This window comes from Triticum aestivum, chromosome 7A (genome assembly GCF_018294505.1).
Source record: "Triticum aestivum cultivar Chinese Spring chromosome 7A, IWGSC CS RefSeq v2.1, whole genome shotgun sequence".
In the NCBI taxonomy this organism is placed as follows: Eukaryota; Viridiplantae; Streptophyta; class Magnoliopsida; order Poales; family Poaceae; genus Triticum; species Triticum aestivum.
Window position 1 is genome coordinate 247,916,925 of NC_057812.1, and position 15,685 is coordinate 247,932,609.

General features: G+C 46.8%; 1 protein-coding gene across 1 annotated transcript; it reads right to left on the reverse strand.

The window, feature by feature from the left end:
• Positions 1-2,859: 2,859 nt before the first annotated feature.
• LOC123151576 (signal recognition particle receptor subunit beta) lies at positions 2,860-6,086 on the reverse strand. Its single transcript, XM_044571258.1, has 6 exons — positions 5,782-6,086; positions 4,824-4,906; positions 4,240-4,326; positions 3,951-4,099; positions 3,642-3,773; positions 2,860-3,298 (listed from the first exon to the last, which is right to left on the reverse strand). Exons 1-6 carry the CDS (start codon positions 5,909-5,911, stop codon positions 3,109-3,111), a joined length of 771 nt encoding a protein of 256 aa, XP_044427193.1. The 5' UTR covers positions 5,912-6,086; the 3' UTR covers positions 2,860-3,108.
• Between the last annotated feature and the right edge of the window lie 9,599 nt (positions 6,087-15,685).

Sequence of the window (15,685 nt, forward strand, 5' to 3'; positions counted from 1 at the left end):
TTCCGGCGCCCTGTCATCTAGTTTTATCCAGAATGTTCACACTCGGAGTCTACCCATGCGACTCGAAGGGCATGTACAATAGTTGCTTGTAGACACCATTCTCTTGGCCACCAAAGTACCTTGTTGCTCTTCGCTCATGTCGTTGCCGACCACTGCGGTGGTGGCTGCCCACGCGGAGGCGCGTATTCGGCAACTAGGAAGTGGCAAGGCAAAAGGGTCTATGAGATGATGATCTGACAATTTGAGTTGCCTGGATGTTCATGCCCGAGGGGGTCCCACTTCTCTTCATGCGTGCGAAGGCGCAATTCGGCGAACAACGTGATCAGCTACGTGCGGCGTGGAGGACACTCGGGGATGGCGTGTCCCCGAGTAGAACCCTAGCACATGTGGTTCGTGTCTCGTCGGTCTGGTGATATGCGTGAATATGTGACGGAGGCACGTTCTCGCACAATTTGACGTCAGTGTGGTTTACTCGAACAGAAGGATCTAATTACACGCATCGGGCGTTGGCTTGGTCACGTTGGTTGTGCGAGGCGACGCATCCGGTGGCGTCGGCTGCTAGGCAATGTTGGTGTGCATGACAACCATCTGCAAGATAGTGGTGCGGCAGTGGTCGAAAGCAACACGATGGCATCCCTTCCGACGACTTCTCCTTTGGCTGACTAGTTCTGTGTGAGCAGGATTATAGAGTGGTGGATAGTGACTGGCGGTAATCATTGCCGTTGTATTTTCTCCGACCTTCTGGCTTGATTAGGTAGCGTTGACGTCCATGCGGCGTTACCTTGTTGAAGGTATTGGTTCTAACATCTGTCTTGGTTCAATAACCCTTGGTTTGACTTTTGGTTTGACCAGCCAACATTAGCACGCGAGTGGCGGTTCCTTCTTGAAGGTGTTATCTGGAGTGTTGCACCATTTGTCTGCTAATATATCGTCGTAGGATTGGTGGTAAGATTTAGGTATGTTGTTGCGAGGCTTGTCCTATGTAGATGTCGTCATGTTTTTCACTTTTTTCCTTTCTAAGATGACTTGTTCGCCCTACTAATAATGAATAATATATGGTTGGGTGCATCACTCAAAGTAGAGACTGAGAGTATTCCCTCATTTTTTTAAATATTGTACAATAGTTGGTAGGACAACCTTATCTTAAGTCTGCCACCTAAGGGCTCATTCGGTTTGGAGAAAATCAAAACATAGGAATTATGAGTAGTATAGGAATTTGATAGGATGACACTTGCCATCCTAAGAAATTGACTTGCCTCGTTCCTACGCGTAAAATGAGCTTTAAGTGTATGTTCTCCAAAAACACAGGAAATGAGTAGTATTCCTACGAAATTCCTGTATACATTTCCTACAAACCGAATGCATATATAGGAAATTTTCCTCCGGAATCCTTATTCCTATGTTTCTCCTACGAAAATCCTCCAAACCGAATGAGGCCTAACTTAGAGAGGCAATTCAAATATGACGTACAATAGTTATCTCTTAGTCCTTTTTTTAATTGGGTTATCTCTTAGCCTTAATAATAAGATGCCTAAATATATGGTGAGAAATATTGTTACTAATAGGTTATCTCTTAATTAATAACAGGCAAACTTTTTTTTCTAGTTCTTCTTTCCTTCACCTCGGTATTTTATCCCATATGACACTCCTAAACATCTTTATACACGCTATCATAAGCAATTAGCCCAGATGGGTGAACCTTTTAGGGCCACTTTGATTCGTAGGATTTTGAAAATATAAGAATAGAAAAAGTGTAGGGTTGAAGTGGCATGCCCACTTGAATCCTATAGGATTAGTAATGACCGTTTGATACCATAGAAAAAACAAAGAAATTGTAAAAAGAAGTTAGAGTGGATGTTAGATTTCCTATAAAATGTAGTACAAAAGATTCCATACAAAAAATTCTTATGAAATACAATCCTATAAATCAAAGGACCAACATAGGGAAAAAAATCATAAGGATTTCAATCCTCTAGAGTCAAAGAAGCCCTTAATTATGGACCCCGACAAGTCCTGAATGTTCGGATTTGGTCCATGACAAATCAAACACTTTTTATGGCAACTTTAGTTGAGTGAGGATGACAAATTTAGTTGGTAAACATGATAATTTTGTCCCCAGTTTGGTTTTCACCAGAAAATTGTCATGCTTGCCAATTAAATTTGCCATAAAAAATGTTCGATTTTTCATGGGTAAAATCTGAACATTCAGGATTCATCATTTCCGTTAATTATTCAATTTTATAAGTGGGTAAAGGCATTCGTTTGAACAATTATTCAATTTTATAAGTAGGTAAAGGCATTCGTTTGAACAACCAGACTTGGAACTTTAAGAGCACTTTAAATTGATGGTTTGTAATTCACGTGGTTATGAAGGATTTTGGGTATAGTTTTTCTTGTGGCAGCCCAGGGCACGGTGGTACTTGTGATATTTCTACAGAAAAATTGTTTCTTTTATATCTAAAACATTAGAAAGAATTTTATTCATTGTTATATGTGGCATATGAATTTTCCCTATAAACAATGCAAAGTTTGACCAAATTTATTGAAAAAACTATCAACTAAAATTATACTTGATTATACTTTTGGTCAATGTAATGAAATTACCTGATTATACTTTTGATGTGATGCGATGCTCCGAGTTGTCTTTAACATCGTGTAAAGAAAATTGAAAGCCCTCAGGCTAAACAAACTTCCATTTTGAAATCTACTCCCTCCGTCCGGAAATACTCGTCGGATAAATAGATAAAAATAGATGTATTGAGAACTAAAATACATCTAGATACATCCATTCCTCCGACAAGTATTTTCGGTCGGAGGGAGTAGATAGAATGGTTAACGGCAAAGCAGCAACAACGAACAGACAGAATAACCAACTGTTTTGAAATCATCGATGCCCCTTTCGGAACATGGCAGTTTCCTCTGAAACTTGTGAAATGTTCATGTGAAACCACCAATCATGTGAGTCAACGTCAGTCAAGAGCTAGCAGTGCAAATCGTTACACATCTACATAGTCAGCACACCCATGGTAGCCCTTCTTTCATCAGGTAGTCGCGAATTCAGACAGCAATTCTGCAGAGATAAACACTACTCTGAAGGAGGAGGCAAATCTAAGCCCTGACGTGCTCTCGGATGAATTGCTCGACTGCTGAAACATTGCCGGTGAGACCAGCGCCTTCAGCAACTGTCACCTTGTTCTGGCATTGACTGAAGTTGAATGCCTCTCCAGGGACACCAAGCTCGACTTCATCAGTGATGTCAGCAGACGATATGGCATTCCTCGATTCCCGAAGCTTGTTCCTGCAAAACGAAAATAATCATCGTTGGGGCTTGTAGAATTTTAGAATCGCTTTAACCAAGCCTGTCCAAGTGGTTGGGGCATCCTCCCTTATTAGATGATTTAAGTTTATGAGTTTATGGAATCGCCTCAGTTATTTCAAGATCAGTTCGTTAAGAACAGAACGTACATATGTAAACGTTTCTTTCTAGCATAATTGGAAAAAAAAATAGGATACATCAAGATGCAGTAAATAAAGGCAAAATCACGAGCTCACATAATTTACTGTAGATTCCAGCCCAAGTTAATGCATTATTATTCTAAGTTTCTAACTATGCAAATATGTTATGTGAAAATGGAACATACACTTCTTTTTCCAGCTGCTTCTTGATGAACTCCTTCGAGTGAGCGGTAACTTTGTCTGTTTTATTACAGAATATAAGAACAGGAACCCTTTTCTTCACCACAGTAGCCTTCGTCAAAATGTCATATAAGTACCTGTTATATGAGATAACCGTAAGAATATTATCAAGTTACTAACTGCACCAGATCATACTATTTTTACATGTTTGAACATGAACTAAGCTCATAAATTTTGATCCATCATGTGATGGGGTCAACAGGAGTAGAAACCATAAATTTTCCTGAGAACGGATATAAAGTCAGCAAAATTACTCTGCAGCAGCTTGCATGCTAGACAAGAAATCCTGAGCATCAACAACAAAAACAACTCCAGCTGCCCGAGGCAGGAATTCATCCAGCTTGGGTTTCAGCCTTGCATGACCAGGAACATCAACAACATGGACAGGTTTTACTTTGCCTTTCTGCAGAGTGAACAAAAGCAAAGTCAAGTAACTAATATTGCAGTCAGAAAATGAATATTTCTGTATAAAGAATGGTAGCCTTTGATTTATATTTATATCAAGATGTATCAAAAGATTCATCTCCAAGAAAACAGCCTAACCCTTTCAAGCTCTGAATGTAGCACAAACGTATCATTGTTAGGATCCATCGATGTCACAGTTCCTTGATGAGATGATCCATCGCGAAGCTAACAGGAAGAAAAAGGCCAAATTAGCACCCAAAAAAAAGATGGTATAGAACACCGTTAAATTGCTTCAAGGGATAAGTAAAAAACAAATTGAGAAAAGTAAATAAAATAAAATGTCTCGGTTAATCAAAATATTTCCATGCAGGCATACAATAAAAAAAAGATTTCAGACAGTAAAATCAAGGCAACTAAGCAAGAGAAACAACAGGCAAGTCATAAGACAATGGCAATCAGAGTAGACGTTAAGCTAAGATAGTCATTTTCTAGTCTGCATGAAATGAAGCATAAACGAGGGCAGATTGCAAACAAATATCATAGCCTAACCCCTAACTAAAACTTGGCAATGAAGGGAGACAGAAAACTGGCAATCAAATTTGCAAACCTAGATATGCAAGGTCGTTACTCTGGCCACATTCTATGGTTTTGAGTCAATCCACTAGAATGTGAGTAACTGAAATACCCAAGGGGGAGAGGGGCTTGCCATAGTAGATAATTACCTGGTAGAAAAGAATAGTTTTACCACTTCCACTTAGCCCAGATAGCACAATGGTGTTTGATTTCGATGATTTCAGACAAGAAGCTGTTAAGAAAATCAGATATACACTGGTCATCAATTGCTGCACATGTAACAACAGTGAAATTATAATCACAAAAGCAGAAATATTACTAAGTACCTCCACAATACAACAATGTATTTCAAATCTTGAGATGCACCATGATATAAACTAAGGTAATAAGTTCAAATGTTGCACTCTGATAATATATTATCTCTTAGATTAACACCACATATTATCATGTTATTATCACTCTGCCAGAAGCATGGATGTTTAAGAACTCATAATTTCCAACATCTTGCAGTATTAAGATTTTACAGCATGCACTTGTGCAAACTTGCTATACCTTATAGCCCACTGCAAAGTATAAAGTGTAAATCAGCTGACCATTTCAATGTCTCTTCTTCCGTTCTCAGTTAACAGTACAAAAAAGAAGCAAGGTTGTGTACAGATCCAGCATCACAGCATGTACAGACAGGATGCTACATCCATACTGTAGATTATGTTTTTATCCAGTAATTAAACAGGAAACTGCAAACTGCTGCCCCATTCGAGCTAAATTACACAAACTATACACCAGCTCTCAGTTTGATCCAAGGCATGGATTCAATTACGACTTAATCATATTTGAACGCAGTGAGATTACACTACAGCTAACGACACAGCTGCTCATCCACAGCTAGTTTGCATCAGTCAAAAACAAGAGCTACACATGAAGCGCGCAAATTCAAACAAGCGCGCAAAGCGGACCTGCTCCCAGGACAGCTCTTAAGTTGCCAAATTACCACATCTATCTGCCTAGTTTTTCAGGGACCGCATTCTGCACATGCTATTTGACTACTGCGCGAACAGTCGGTAGCGAGGACACACTTCGAGAGGAAGCTTAGGCTCGCGAAATCACCTGCGAGGAGCACCAGAATTGTGACGGCAATCACGGTGACGGCGACGTAAATCTGCTCCGGGGGCTGCTGGCGGATCCAGCGCTCGGCCTGGCCCGCCCACGCCTCGGCCTGGCGAACCCACTCATCCATCGCCGTGAGCGCCGCGCGGTGGGCGAGGGGAGCGAGCGGCGGTGGCGCCGGGGGCTCTAGCCTCTCGGAGCGGCGGGACGCGGAGAATCCCGGGAGGACAGTGGGACAGCGGGGGAGATGGAGGAGGCGAAGAGGGGGGGACTCGTCTGGAAGCAGATCACGATGCGATGCGTGGTCACGAAGGACGACGCACGGGATTCTTGTTGGGTCGTCACGTGGAGGACGGCTCGGAAAAAGCAGGCCCAATGGGAGAAGTCGCCCGGCCCATAATTGATAGGCCTCGTTTTTGGTAAACCCAGGATCCGATCACCTGATTTTTTTTTCCTAAAAAAACCTGGTTTTTTTACATGCATGATCGATTTGATGCCAAATTTGTCCTCACCGTATCTGCCACAATTTTATCATGCCAAAATTTGACCCCCAGACATCATTTCAAATAATTTTGCTCCAGGCATTGGCAAAAAAAGATTGAGAAAATCAACGATCCCTGCGAAAAAAGAAATCAACAATGGGAGGGAATCTGGCCCCAAAATGCCATCCAGGTTCACTCTGATTGCAAAACTTGCTAAGGAATTTGGATTGACGTTGGGGCCAAAATGCTTGAAGCAGTTTCACACCATGGCATTGGGCACATCAAAATTTTGCTGTGGCAGCTTCTGAGGGACGGGAGGCCTTCGGGTGTGAAAGTTCAGAAGGGACACATATGAGGAGATGTCTTGTTTCCGTTTCTGGACTGACGAAGACGCAAATCATTTTTTTCTTCAAAATGCATTCTGACACAATTCCTTTGGGGATATGTTCGTGACGTTACTTGGTGCAGCGGGCACCTGTTTCTTTCACATCATTCCACATCCTAAGTGTGAGGCTAATGAGACTCTCACGCAAAATGCCCTGGTCGATTTTCGCGGCTTTATCATAGGCTCTATGGCATATTAAAAATAAAGCTCTTATTGAAGGCATCTTTATTAAACACCTAGCTGATGCATTGTACGAAATGACTATATTCTTATAGCTGTGAAAATCACTAAGCAAAATCACGGAAGCATTTGCTATTGAGACGCTATGTGGGAACATGCAAAGGCTCTCAGGAGGAAAGCAACCATCATGGAGGGTGATCAAGCTTAGATGACCGTCGTGTATCTTTAGTCTAGTATTGTATCGTCTTTCGTTGGCCTGTGCGCCATGGCGCTTTGGGTCTGTATCAAACCTTTCGTTTGTTGTGTTCAAGGGCGGACATAGAGAGAAAATGACCAGGTGTCCTAGCATACGATCACTCCTATTTTTCATCTAAAAGATGGGATGTCACATACTATATTTTGCATGAAACATACAAAGAAAACATCTTGCACCCGGTGTCCTATGTGTCCTGGTAGCTCAACTTGGGTACACCCCTGGTTGTGTTATCGAACCTTGTTGTAACACTTTAAGCGCTTCAGTTCGATAAAGCCGGGCAAACGACTTATTTCAAAAAAAAAAGTTGCACACCATGGCCGTTTGGATGGCAGGAAGCTCGTCTGCTGTCTTGGTCCAGTCATTCTCAAGAGCAGTCTTTCTTTTCTTTTTTGAAACGGAATTCTCGAGAGCAGTGAACATACATAGTCTCCAGTTGCTTATACTACTATCATTCATGAAGAAGAAAACTCATGACACCGAGTCGCAGTGGAAGGATACTGCTGTAGAAGAATGACAGCATGGACAATGGATCGCATAGAATATCACAAGAGTAATTCCAACCAGCAACCACTGTCATGGACACCGAAGCTCCATGCCTGCGTGCCAACCAAATCCTGCTCAGGAAGCTGGAGACCATCACTGGTAGAAAAAGGGCCTATAGTCCCGGTTCGTAAGGGCCTTTAGTCCCGGTTCCTGAACCGGAACTAAAGTGTCGGTACTAATGTCCTGTACCTTTAGTCCCGGTTCAATCCAGAACCGGGACTGATGGGCCTCCACATGGACAGTGCGCAGAGCCCAGGCAGGAGACCCTTTGGTCCCGGTTGGTGGCACCAACCGGGACCAATAGGCATCCACGCGTCAGCATTTCTGTGGCTGGGGTTTTTGTTTTTTTTTAAAGGGGGGGTTTGGGGGTTTTGGGGGGTTAATTTAGGTGTTTCATATATTGTGTTAGCTAGCTATAATTAATAGAGAGAAGTGTCCTCTCTTACGTCCGTGCTTGGTCGACGCTACGTACTATACATACGTATAGAGAGGACTAGACACGCTAGTTAGCTAGTAAGCAAACAAAGGAAATAGAAGATCGTCATGAACATATATGCATACAGAGAGAAGTGATATCGACCACCTCTCCTTCTCCGAGAGATTGGTCGAACAACAAGTTCTCGTATATCTATCCGACACTACCGGCTACATATATACAATAATTATCTCTTACAAATATAATCATACGGACTCATGGTCCACATAGTATTCTCCGTCTTCAGCGATCACTTGGTCAAGAAAGAATGCCGCCAATTCCTCTTGAATTGCTCGCATGCGAGCTGGTGCTAGGAGTTCATTGATGGGGTTATGTACCTAGGGTAGGGTCATGGACCTGATCTAAATACCTTACCCAAGGACACCCTTAGAAGAGGTCGCCTTCCAGTCGACCAACGAGGGACACACTCGACTGACTTGAAGGACTCGACCACGAAGACTCACTCGACCACCAGAAGGTCAAGAGGCACTCTGCACTGCAACGGCCTGTAATCAAGTAGACTTTATGATAGTAAAGGCACTTTATGTGGGGCGTTACCAGTAATGCCCCAGACTTAACTCACCTTAAACCCTCTCCTACGTGGGCTGGCTGGGGTCCTGGCGCAATATAAGCCACCCCCCTCCACAGGCAGAAGGGTTCGGCACCTTGTAACTCATATACTCATAATCCACTCGACCGCCTCCGGGCTCCGAGACGTAGGGCTGTTACTTCCTCCGAGAAGGGCCTGAACTCGTACATCCTTTGTGCTTACAACCTCTCCATAGCTAGGACCTTGCCTCTCCATACCTACCCCCCACTCTACTGTCAGGCTTAGAACCACGACAGTTGACGCCCACCGTGGGGCCGGTGTTTTAGCGATTTTGTGGAGAAGTTGCGATTCTTCCGAGTACTTTCATCATGGTGTCTGCTGGAGTTTTGGTCGAGGGTCAAGAGATCCGTCTCGGCACTCTCGCCTTCATCGCCGACGACTCCGCATGGCTCCAGGAGGCTCCACTTGACGTGGATGCGCTCCCCGTCCGCGGTGCGACGCATTTTCGCGCATGTGTCCGTGGCGTTCTGCTGCGGCAACCGTCGACCCAGTATCGGTCGGCTCCTTTATCGTCCACCCTCCCGGTCTCCCGCCAGCGCAAGCGCTCAGGCCGGTCGAGGCTTCAGCGATGGGTGAGGCACGCGGTGGCTCGCCAATCGGCCACCACCCAAGTTGCGGCAATCGAGCCCGACGAACCTCTCTACGGCTTGTTCGATCAGTCGACTGGCTCTGTAGAGACTGCATCCGAGTGCGGTAGCAGTGATCCAGCAGCGGAAATCTTGATGGTCGACGGGCCCCACAGTCCCCCTGGCTTCGCTCGTGGTGGTGGAGCAGGTGACGGCGGCGACCCTACACGAGGCTACGAAGAGTACCAGCCCGAGCCACTCGACTCTCTGCAAAGAGAGGAACTTCGCCGCAGGAACGAGGATCCCCTGCGTATTCCCATCGCAGGAGAAACCCCCGAGGCTCGTGCCTTGGAGGAGGCGCGCCTGGCCAATTTGGCCGAGCGCACTCGACTGGAGAACCTTCAGCGAGCACTCGACGAGCGCGCACGGCGACGAGTTCCCGACACCAGTCGACGTCAACTCTTCCCGCCGACTCAGGTATATCGAACCCCAATTCAGAATTTAGCAGCTGCGACCCGTATAGCAGAGTCCATCCAGCCTTCGCAGTCGGAAGCTGGCAGAGGTTTGCTGCAGATCAGGGATCTGCTCCGGGCAGCAGGAGATCAGAATTCAGCCGTGTCTCAGTCGCGCAACAGAATTCACAGTCGATCCGTCACTGTGAATACGGTTCAGTCGGCTCACAGCCCCAGATCGCCTCCGCGGCGTGAAGGGCGCGAGAATCGGCGAGATCAATATGGCGACAGACTCGACCGGGATGATAGGCGTCGAGTGCCCTATTCCCCTCCGAGGGGTGGGTCTTACGCTCCTCGGCAGACAGATGATAGGCGTCAGTACAGTACAGGGCGTAGGGTTCCAGTCGACCCCAGAGAACCAGGCTTCGACGCGCGATCCATTATCGTGCAAGGGTTGGTCGACCGGAACAGAGCCCATCGAGGTGGACTCGACAGAGATGTACCCACAAGCAGTCGAGTGCATGTTTCTGGTCCTGAATGTTTCAGCAGAGCTATCAGAGCCGCAGTTATCCCTCCCAATTTCAGGTTGGCATCAGGAGTCAGCAAGTTCACTGGTGAGTCTAAGCCTGAAACTTGGCTTGAAGACTACCGAGTGGCAGTTCAGATTGGTGGTGGGAACGACGAGGTGTCCATGAAGCATTTGCCCCTCATGTTGGAAGGTTCTGCCAGGGCATGGTTGACTCAATTACCTCCTAGCAGCATTTACACTTGGGAAGATCTGTCCCGAGTGTTCGTCAGGACGTTTGAAGGAACTTGCAAGCGACCAGCTGGATTGACAGAGTTGCAAGTCTGCGTGCAGAAAACTAATGAGACTCTCAGAGAGTATATTCAGAGGTGGATCACTTTGCACCACACTGTGGAGAATGTGTCTGATCATCAGGCAGTCTGCGCCTTCAAAGATGGTGTCAAGAACAGAGAACTGAGTTTGAAGTTTGGTCGAACCGGTGACATGACCTTGAGTCGGATGATGGAGATTGCTACCAAGTACGCCAACGGCGAAGAAGAAGACCGACTCCGAAGCGGCAAGCACAAGCCAAGTCAGTCGGAAAAAGGAAACACCAGTCGGAAACAGAAGCGGAAGGCTGAACCGGCAGCTCCTGGAGAGGCTCTGGCCGTGACTCAAGGAAAGTTTAAGGGGAAACCAAAAGGATCCTGGAACCCCAAGAAGGTAAAGGATAAAGAAGGGAACGACGTGATGGATATGCCATGTCACATTCACACGAAGAAAGACGAAGAGGGGAATATCATTTACCCGAAGCACACCACTCGCCAATGTCGACTCCTGATCCAGCAGTTTCAGGGAAAACAGTCTAAGGACAAGGAGAAGGAGTCGGACAAGGCCGAAGACAAGGAGGACAGTGAGGAAGGATATCCGCATATCAACTCCACTCTGATGATCTTTGCAGATGTGGAAAGCAGAAGTCGACTGAAAGTGATTAACCGAGAGGTGAACATGGTTGCCCCCGCAAAGGCAAATTATCTGAAGTGGTCTCAAACACCCATCACATTCGACCAATCTGATCACCCGACTCATATTGCCACCCCTGGGAGGCAAGCTTTGGTGGTCGATCCAGTTGTCGAAGGCACTCGACTGACAAAGGTGCTGATGGATGGTGGAAGTGGGCTGAACTTATTGTATGCAGACACATTGAAAGGTATGGGCATTCCGATGTCCCGACTGAGCACTAGTAACATGAGCTTTCATGGAGTTATACCAGGGAAGAAGGCCGAGTCACTCGGCCAGATAGCTTTGGACGTGGTGTTTGGCGATTCAAAGCATTTTCGCAAAGAAAAGTTGACGTTTGAGGTCGTGGATTTTCAGAGTGCATATCATGCCATTTTGGGGAGACCAGCTTACGCGCGGTTCATGGCTCGACCATGCTACGTGTACCTCAAATTGAAGATGCCCGGTCCCAAAGGAGTGATCACTGTCACCGGTGATAGGAAAAAGGCAGAAGAGTGCTTTCAGAAGGGCTCCAAGATTGCCGATTCCCAGGTGACAGGCAGTCGAGTTCGAAGAATACAAGCAAAACGCAGATCCGAGTGACTTGCTGCGATCCAAGAAGCCCGCCACAGAGTCTGCATTCCAGTCGTCCGGTGAGACGAAGCCTGTTCACATTCACCCGACCGACCCCGAAGCAGCTCCGACCCGCATCTCCACGACACTCGACCCAAAATAGGAAGAAGCGCTCATCCAGTTCCTCCGTGAGAACTGGGACATTTTTGCATGGAAGCCCGCTGACATGCCAGGTGTTCCCAGGGGACTGGCTGAGCATCGCCTAAGAGTCGACTCATCTGCAAAACCAGTCAAAGAGCATCTTCGGCGGTCCGCCGTCCAGAAGAGAAAAGCCATTGGCGAAGAAGTGGCTCGACTGTTGGCGGCAGGATTTATCCGAGAGATATACCACTCCGAGTGGCTCGCTAATGTCGTCATGGTTCCTAAGAAGGACAAGTCGCTCCGAATGTGCATTGATTTCAAGCACATCAACCGGGCCTGCCCGAAAGATCATTTTCCTCTCCCTCGCATAGATCAAATTGTTGACTCGACCGCGGGATGTGAGAGGTTATCTTTTTTAGATGCCTACTCCGGGTACCACCAGATCCGTCTGTACGGGCCCGACGAGGTAAAAACAGCTTTCATCACTCCATTCGGGTGCTTCTGCTATATCACCATGCCATTCGGCCTCAAGAATGCCGGAGCCACATTTATGCGAATGATTCAGAAGTGTCTACTCACTCAAATCAGTCGGAATGTGGAAGCTTATATGGATGATATCGTTGTCAAGTCGCGAAAAGGTTCCGACCTGCTCGCTGACCTCGCCGAAACATTTGCCAACCTCAGAAGGTATGATATCAAGCTCAATCCATCAAAGTGCACATTTGGAGTTCCTGGTGGCAAGTTACTCGGTTTTCTCGTTTCCGAACGGGGAATCGACGCTAACCCAGAGAAGATTGGCACTATTCTCCGAATGAAACGCCCTGTGCGAGTGCATGATGTCCAGAAGCTTACTGGATGCTTGGCCGCATTAAGTCGATTCATCTCACGACTCGGTGAAAAGGCATTACCTCTTTACCGACTGATGAAGAAGACAGACAAGTTCGAGTGGACTCCAGAAGATGATGCAGCGTTTGCCGAGCTAAAAGCTCTGCTCTCCATCCAGCCGGTGCTTGCCGCTCCAATCTGCAAAGAGCCTCTGTTGCTCTATATCGCAGCCACAGGACAAGTCATCAGTACTGTGCTAACGGTTGAGCGGGAAGAAGAAGGAAAAGCTCTCAAAGTTCAGCGCCCAGTGTATTATTTGTCTGAAGTCTTGACTCCATCCAAGCAGAGATATCCTCATTATCAGAAGCTTGTGTATGGAATATACATGACCACAAAGAAGGTTGCTCATTATTTCTCTGATCATTCCATCACAGTCGTCAGCGACGCTCCACTATCAGAGATCTTGCACAACAGAGATGCAACTGGTCGAGTGGCCAAATGGGCGATTGAACTTCTTCCCCTTGATATCAAGTTTGAGGCAAAGAAAGCCATTAAGTCCCAGGCAATAGCAGATTTCCCTGCCGAGTGGATTGAACAGCAGCAGCCGACTGAAGTTCACTCGGAGCATTGGACCATGTTTTTTGATGGCTCTAAGATGTTGAATGGTTCCGGTGTTGGGGTTGTCCTGGTTTCCCCCAGAGGAGATAAGCTCAGATATGTGCTCCAGATTCACTTTGATTCCTCCAACAATGAGGCAGAATATGAAGCCCTCTTATATGGGTTGCTCATGGCCATTTCACTCGGCGTCCGTCGCCTGATGGTCTATGGCGACTCGGATTTAGTGGTCAATCAGGTGATGAAAGAGTGGGACGTGAGAAGCCCAGCCATGACTGGATACTGCAGTGCAGTGAGGAAGCTGGAAAAGAAGTTCGAGGGGTTGGAGCTCCATCATATACCCCGACTGAAAAATCAAGCAGCTGATGATCTAGCAAAGATAGGTTCCAAGAGAGAAGCCATTCCGAGTGGTGTGTTCTTGGAGCATATACACACTCCGTCAGTCAAAGAGGATCCTTTCACCGAAGAAACTCCACAGCCCAAGAGTGCCACAGATCCGACTGAAGTTGAAGTCCCAGCGGTGGTCGACTTGATCATGGAGGTTTTGGTGGTCATTCCCGACTGGACGATTCCGTATGTCGCATATATCCTGAGAAAGAGCTTCCGGAGGATGAGGAAGAGGCTCGACAGATCGTCCGTCGATCTAAGGCCTTTACCGTAATCAAAGGACAATTATACAGAGAAAGCGCGACTGGAGTTGGTCAGAAGTGCATAACACCAGAAGAAGGTCGACTCATCCTCAATGATATTCACTCGGGGACCTGTGGTCATCATGCGTCCTCTCGGACCATCGTGGCCAAAGCATACCGAGCCGGATTTTACTGGCCAAAGGCGAATGAGATGGCAAAAGAGATAGTGGATAAGTGCGAGGGATGTCAATTCTACTCAAATATGTCACACAAGCCTGCGTCGGCTCTGAAGACCATCCCACTCGTCTGGCCTTTCGCAGTATGGGGATTGGACATGGTCGGTCCTTTGAGAACAGGACGAAGTGGCTTCACGCATGTACTGGTGGCAGTCGACAAGTTCACCAAGTGGATCGAGGCTAAACCAATCAAGAGCCTTGACACCGGTACTGCTGTTAGCTTCATCAGGGAACTAATATTCAGATATGGAGTCCCACACAGCATCATTACGGATAATGGGTCGAACTTTGACTCAGAGGAATTCAGAGATTTCTGCAACTCCCAGGGCACACGGGTCGACTACGCTTCAGTCGCCCATCCGCAGTCGAATGGACAAGCAGAGCGAGCTAATGGACTGATTCTTAAGGGATTGAAGCCTCGACTGATGCGTGATCTCAAACATGCGGCTGGAGCTTGGGTCAATGAACTTCCCTCAGTACTCTGGGGACTGCGGACCACACCTAATCGGTCGACCGGAAGAACTCCATTCTTCTTGGTCTACGGAGCTGAAGCAGTCTTGCCGAGTGATCTTCTCCACAATGCTCCTCGAGTTGAAATCTACAACGAAGCAGAGGCTGAACAAGCGCGGCAAGACGCAGTCGACCTTTTAGAGGAAGAAAGGGAGATGGCTCTGATCCGGTCGACCATCTACCAACAAGATTTGCGTCGTTTCCATGCCAGAAATGTGAGAGGTCGAGCCTTCCAGGAAGGAGATTTGGTTCTCCGAGTGGATCAGCACAAACCACACAAGCTTGCTCCTTCTTGGGAAGGCCCCTTCATCGTCACCAAGGTTCTCCACAACGGGGCGTACCGTCTTTACAACGTCGAGCATAATATCGACGAGCCCCGAGCTTGGAACGCGGAGCTACTCCGCCCATTTTACACTTAAGTTTTATCACTCGGATGAGATGAAATAAAGTACTTCTGTAGTTCATGGACCTCAAAATAATAGTGTCATAGTTCCTCCATAATTTTTGTCACTTTTTATTTTGTCCAATAAAATCCCCCCTCAGTGGGTGACTTGGCTGCGAATCCGTTTCGCCTAAGTTTGTAAAAATCCTACCGAGTGGCGAGCCAGACTCCCACTCGGAGGCTTAGCTGCGAATCTGTTTCGCCTAAGTTATAAAAATCCTACCGAGTGGTAAGCCAGCCTTCCACTCGGGGGCTTAGCTGCAGCCCTGTGCTCGCCTAAGTTATAAAAATCCTACCGAGTGAGGAGGCAACCCTCCACTCGGGGGGCTTAGCTTGCAAGCCCTGTGCTCGCCTACATTATAAAAATCCTACCGAGTGAGGAGCAACCCTCCCACTCGGGGGCTTATCTGGCAGCCCTGTGCTGCCTAAGTTATAAAAATCCTACCGAGTGGTAAGCAGCCTTCCAACTCGGGGCTTAGC

What these genes read in the sequence shown, in the direction of transcription:
- LOC123151576 (XM_044571258.1), bottom strand. Translation starts at nt 5,911, where the DNA reads ATGGATGAGTGGGTTCGCCAGGCCGAGGCGTGGGCGGGCCAGGCCGAG. An exon ending in AAACTATTCTTTTCTACCAG is followed by an intron (nt 4,327 to 4,823) that starts GTAATTATCTAC and finishes TCTTCCTGTTAG; the next exon opens with CTTCGCGATGGATCATCTCA. An exon ending in AGCATGCAAGCTGCTGCAGA is followed by an intron (nt 3,774 to 3,950) that starts GTAATTTTGCTG and finishes CTCATATAACAG; the next exon opens with GTACTTATATGACATTTTGA.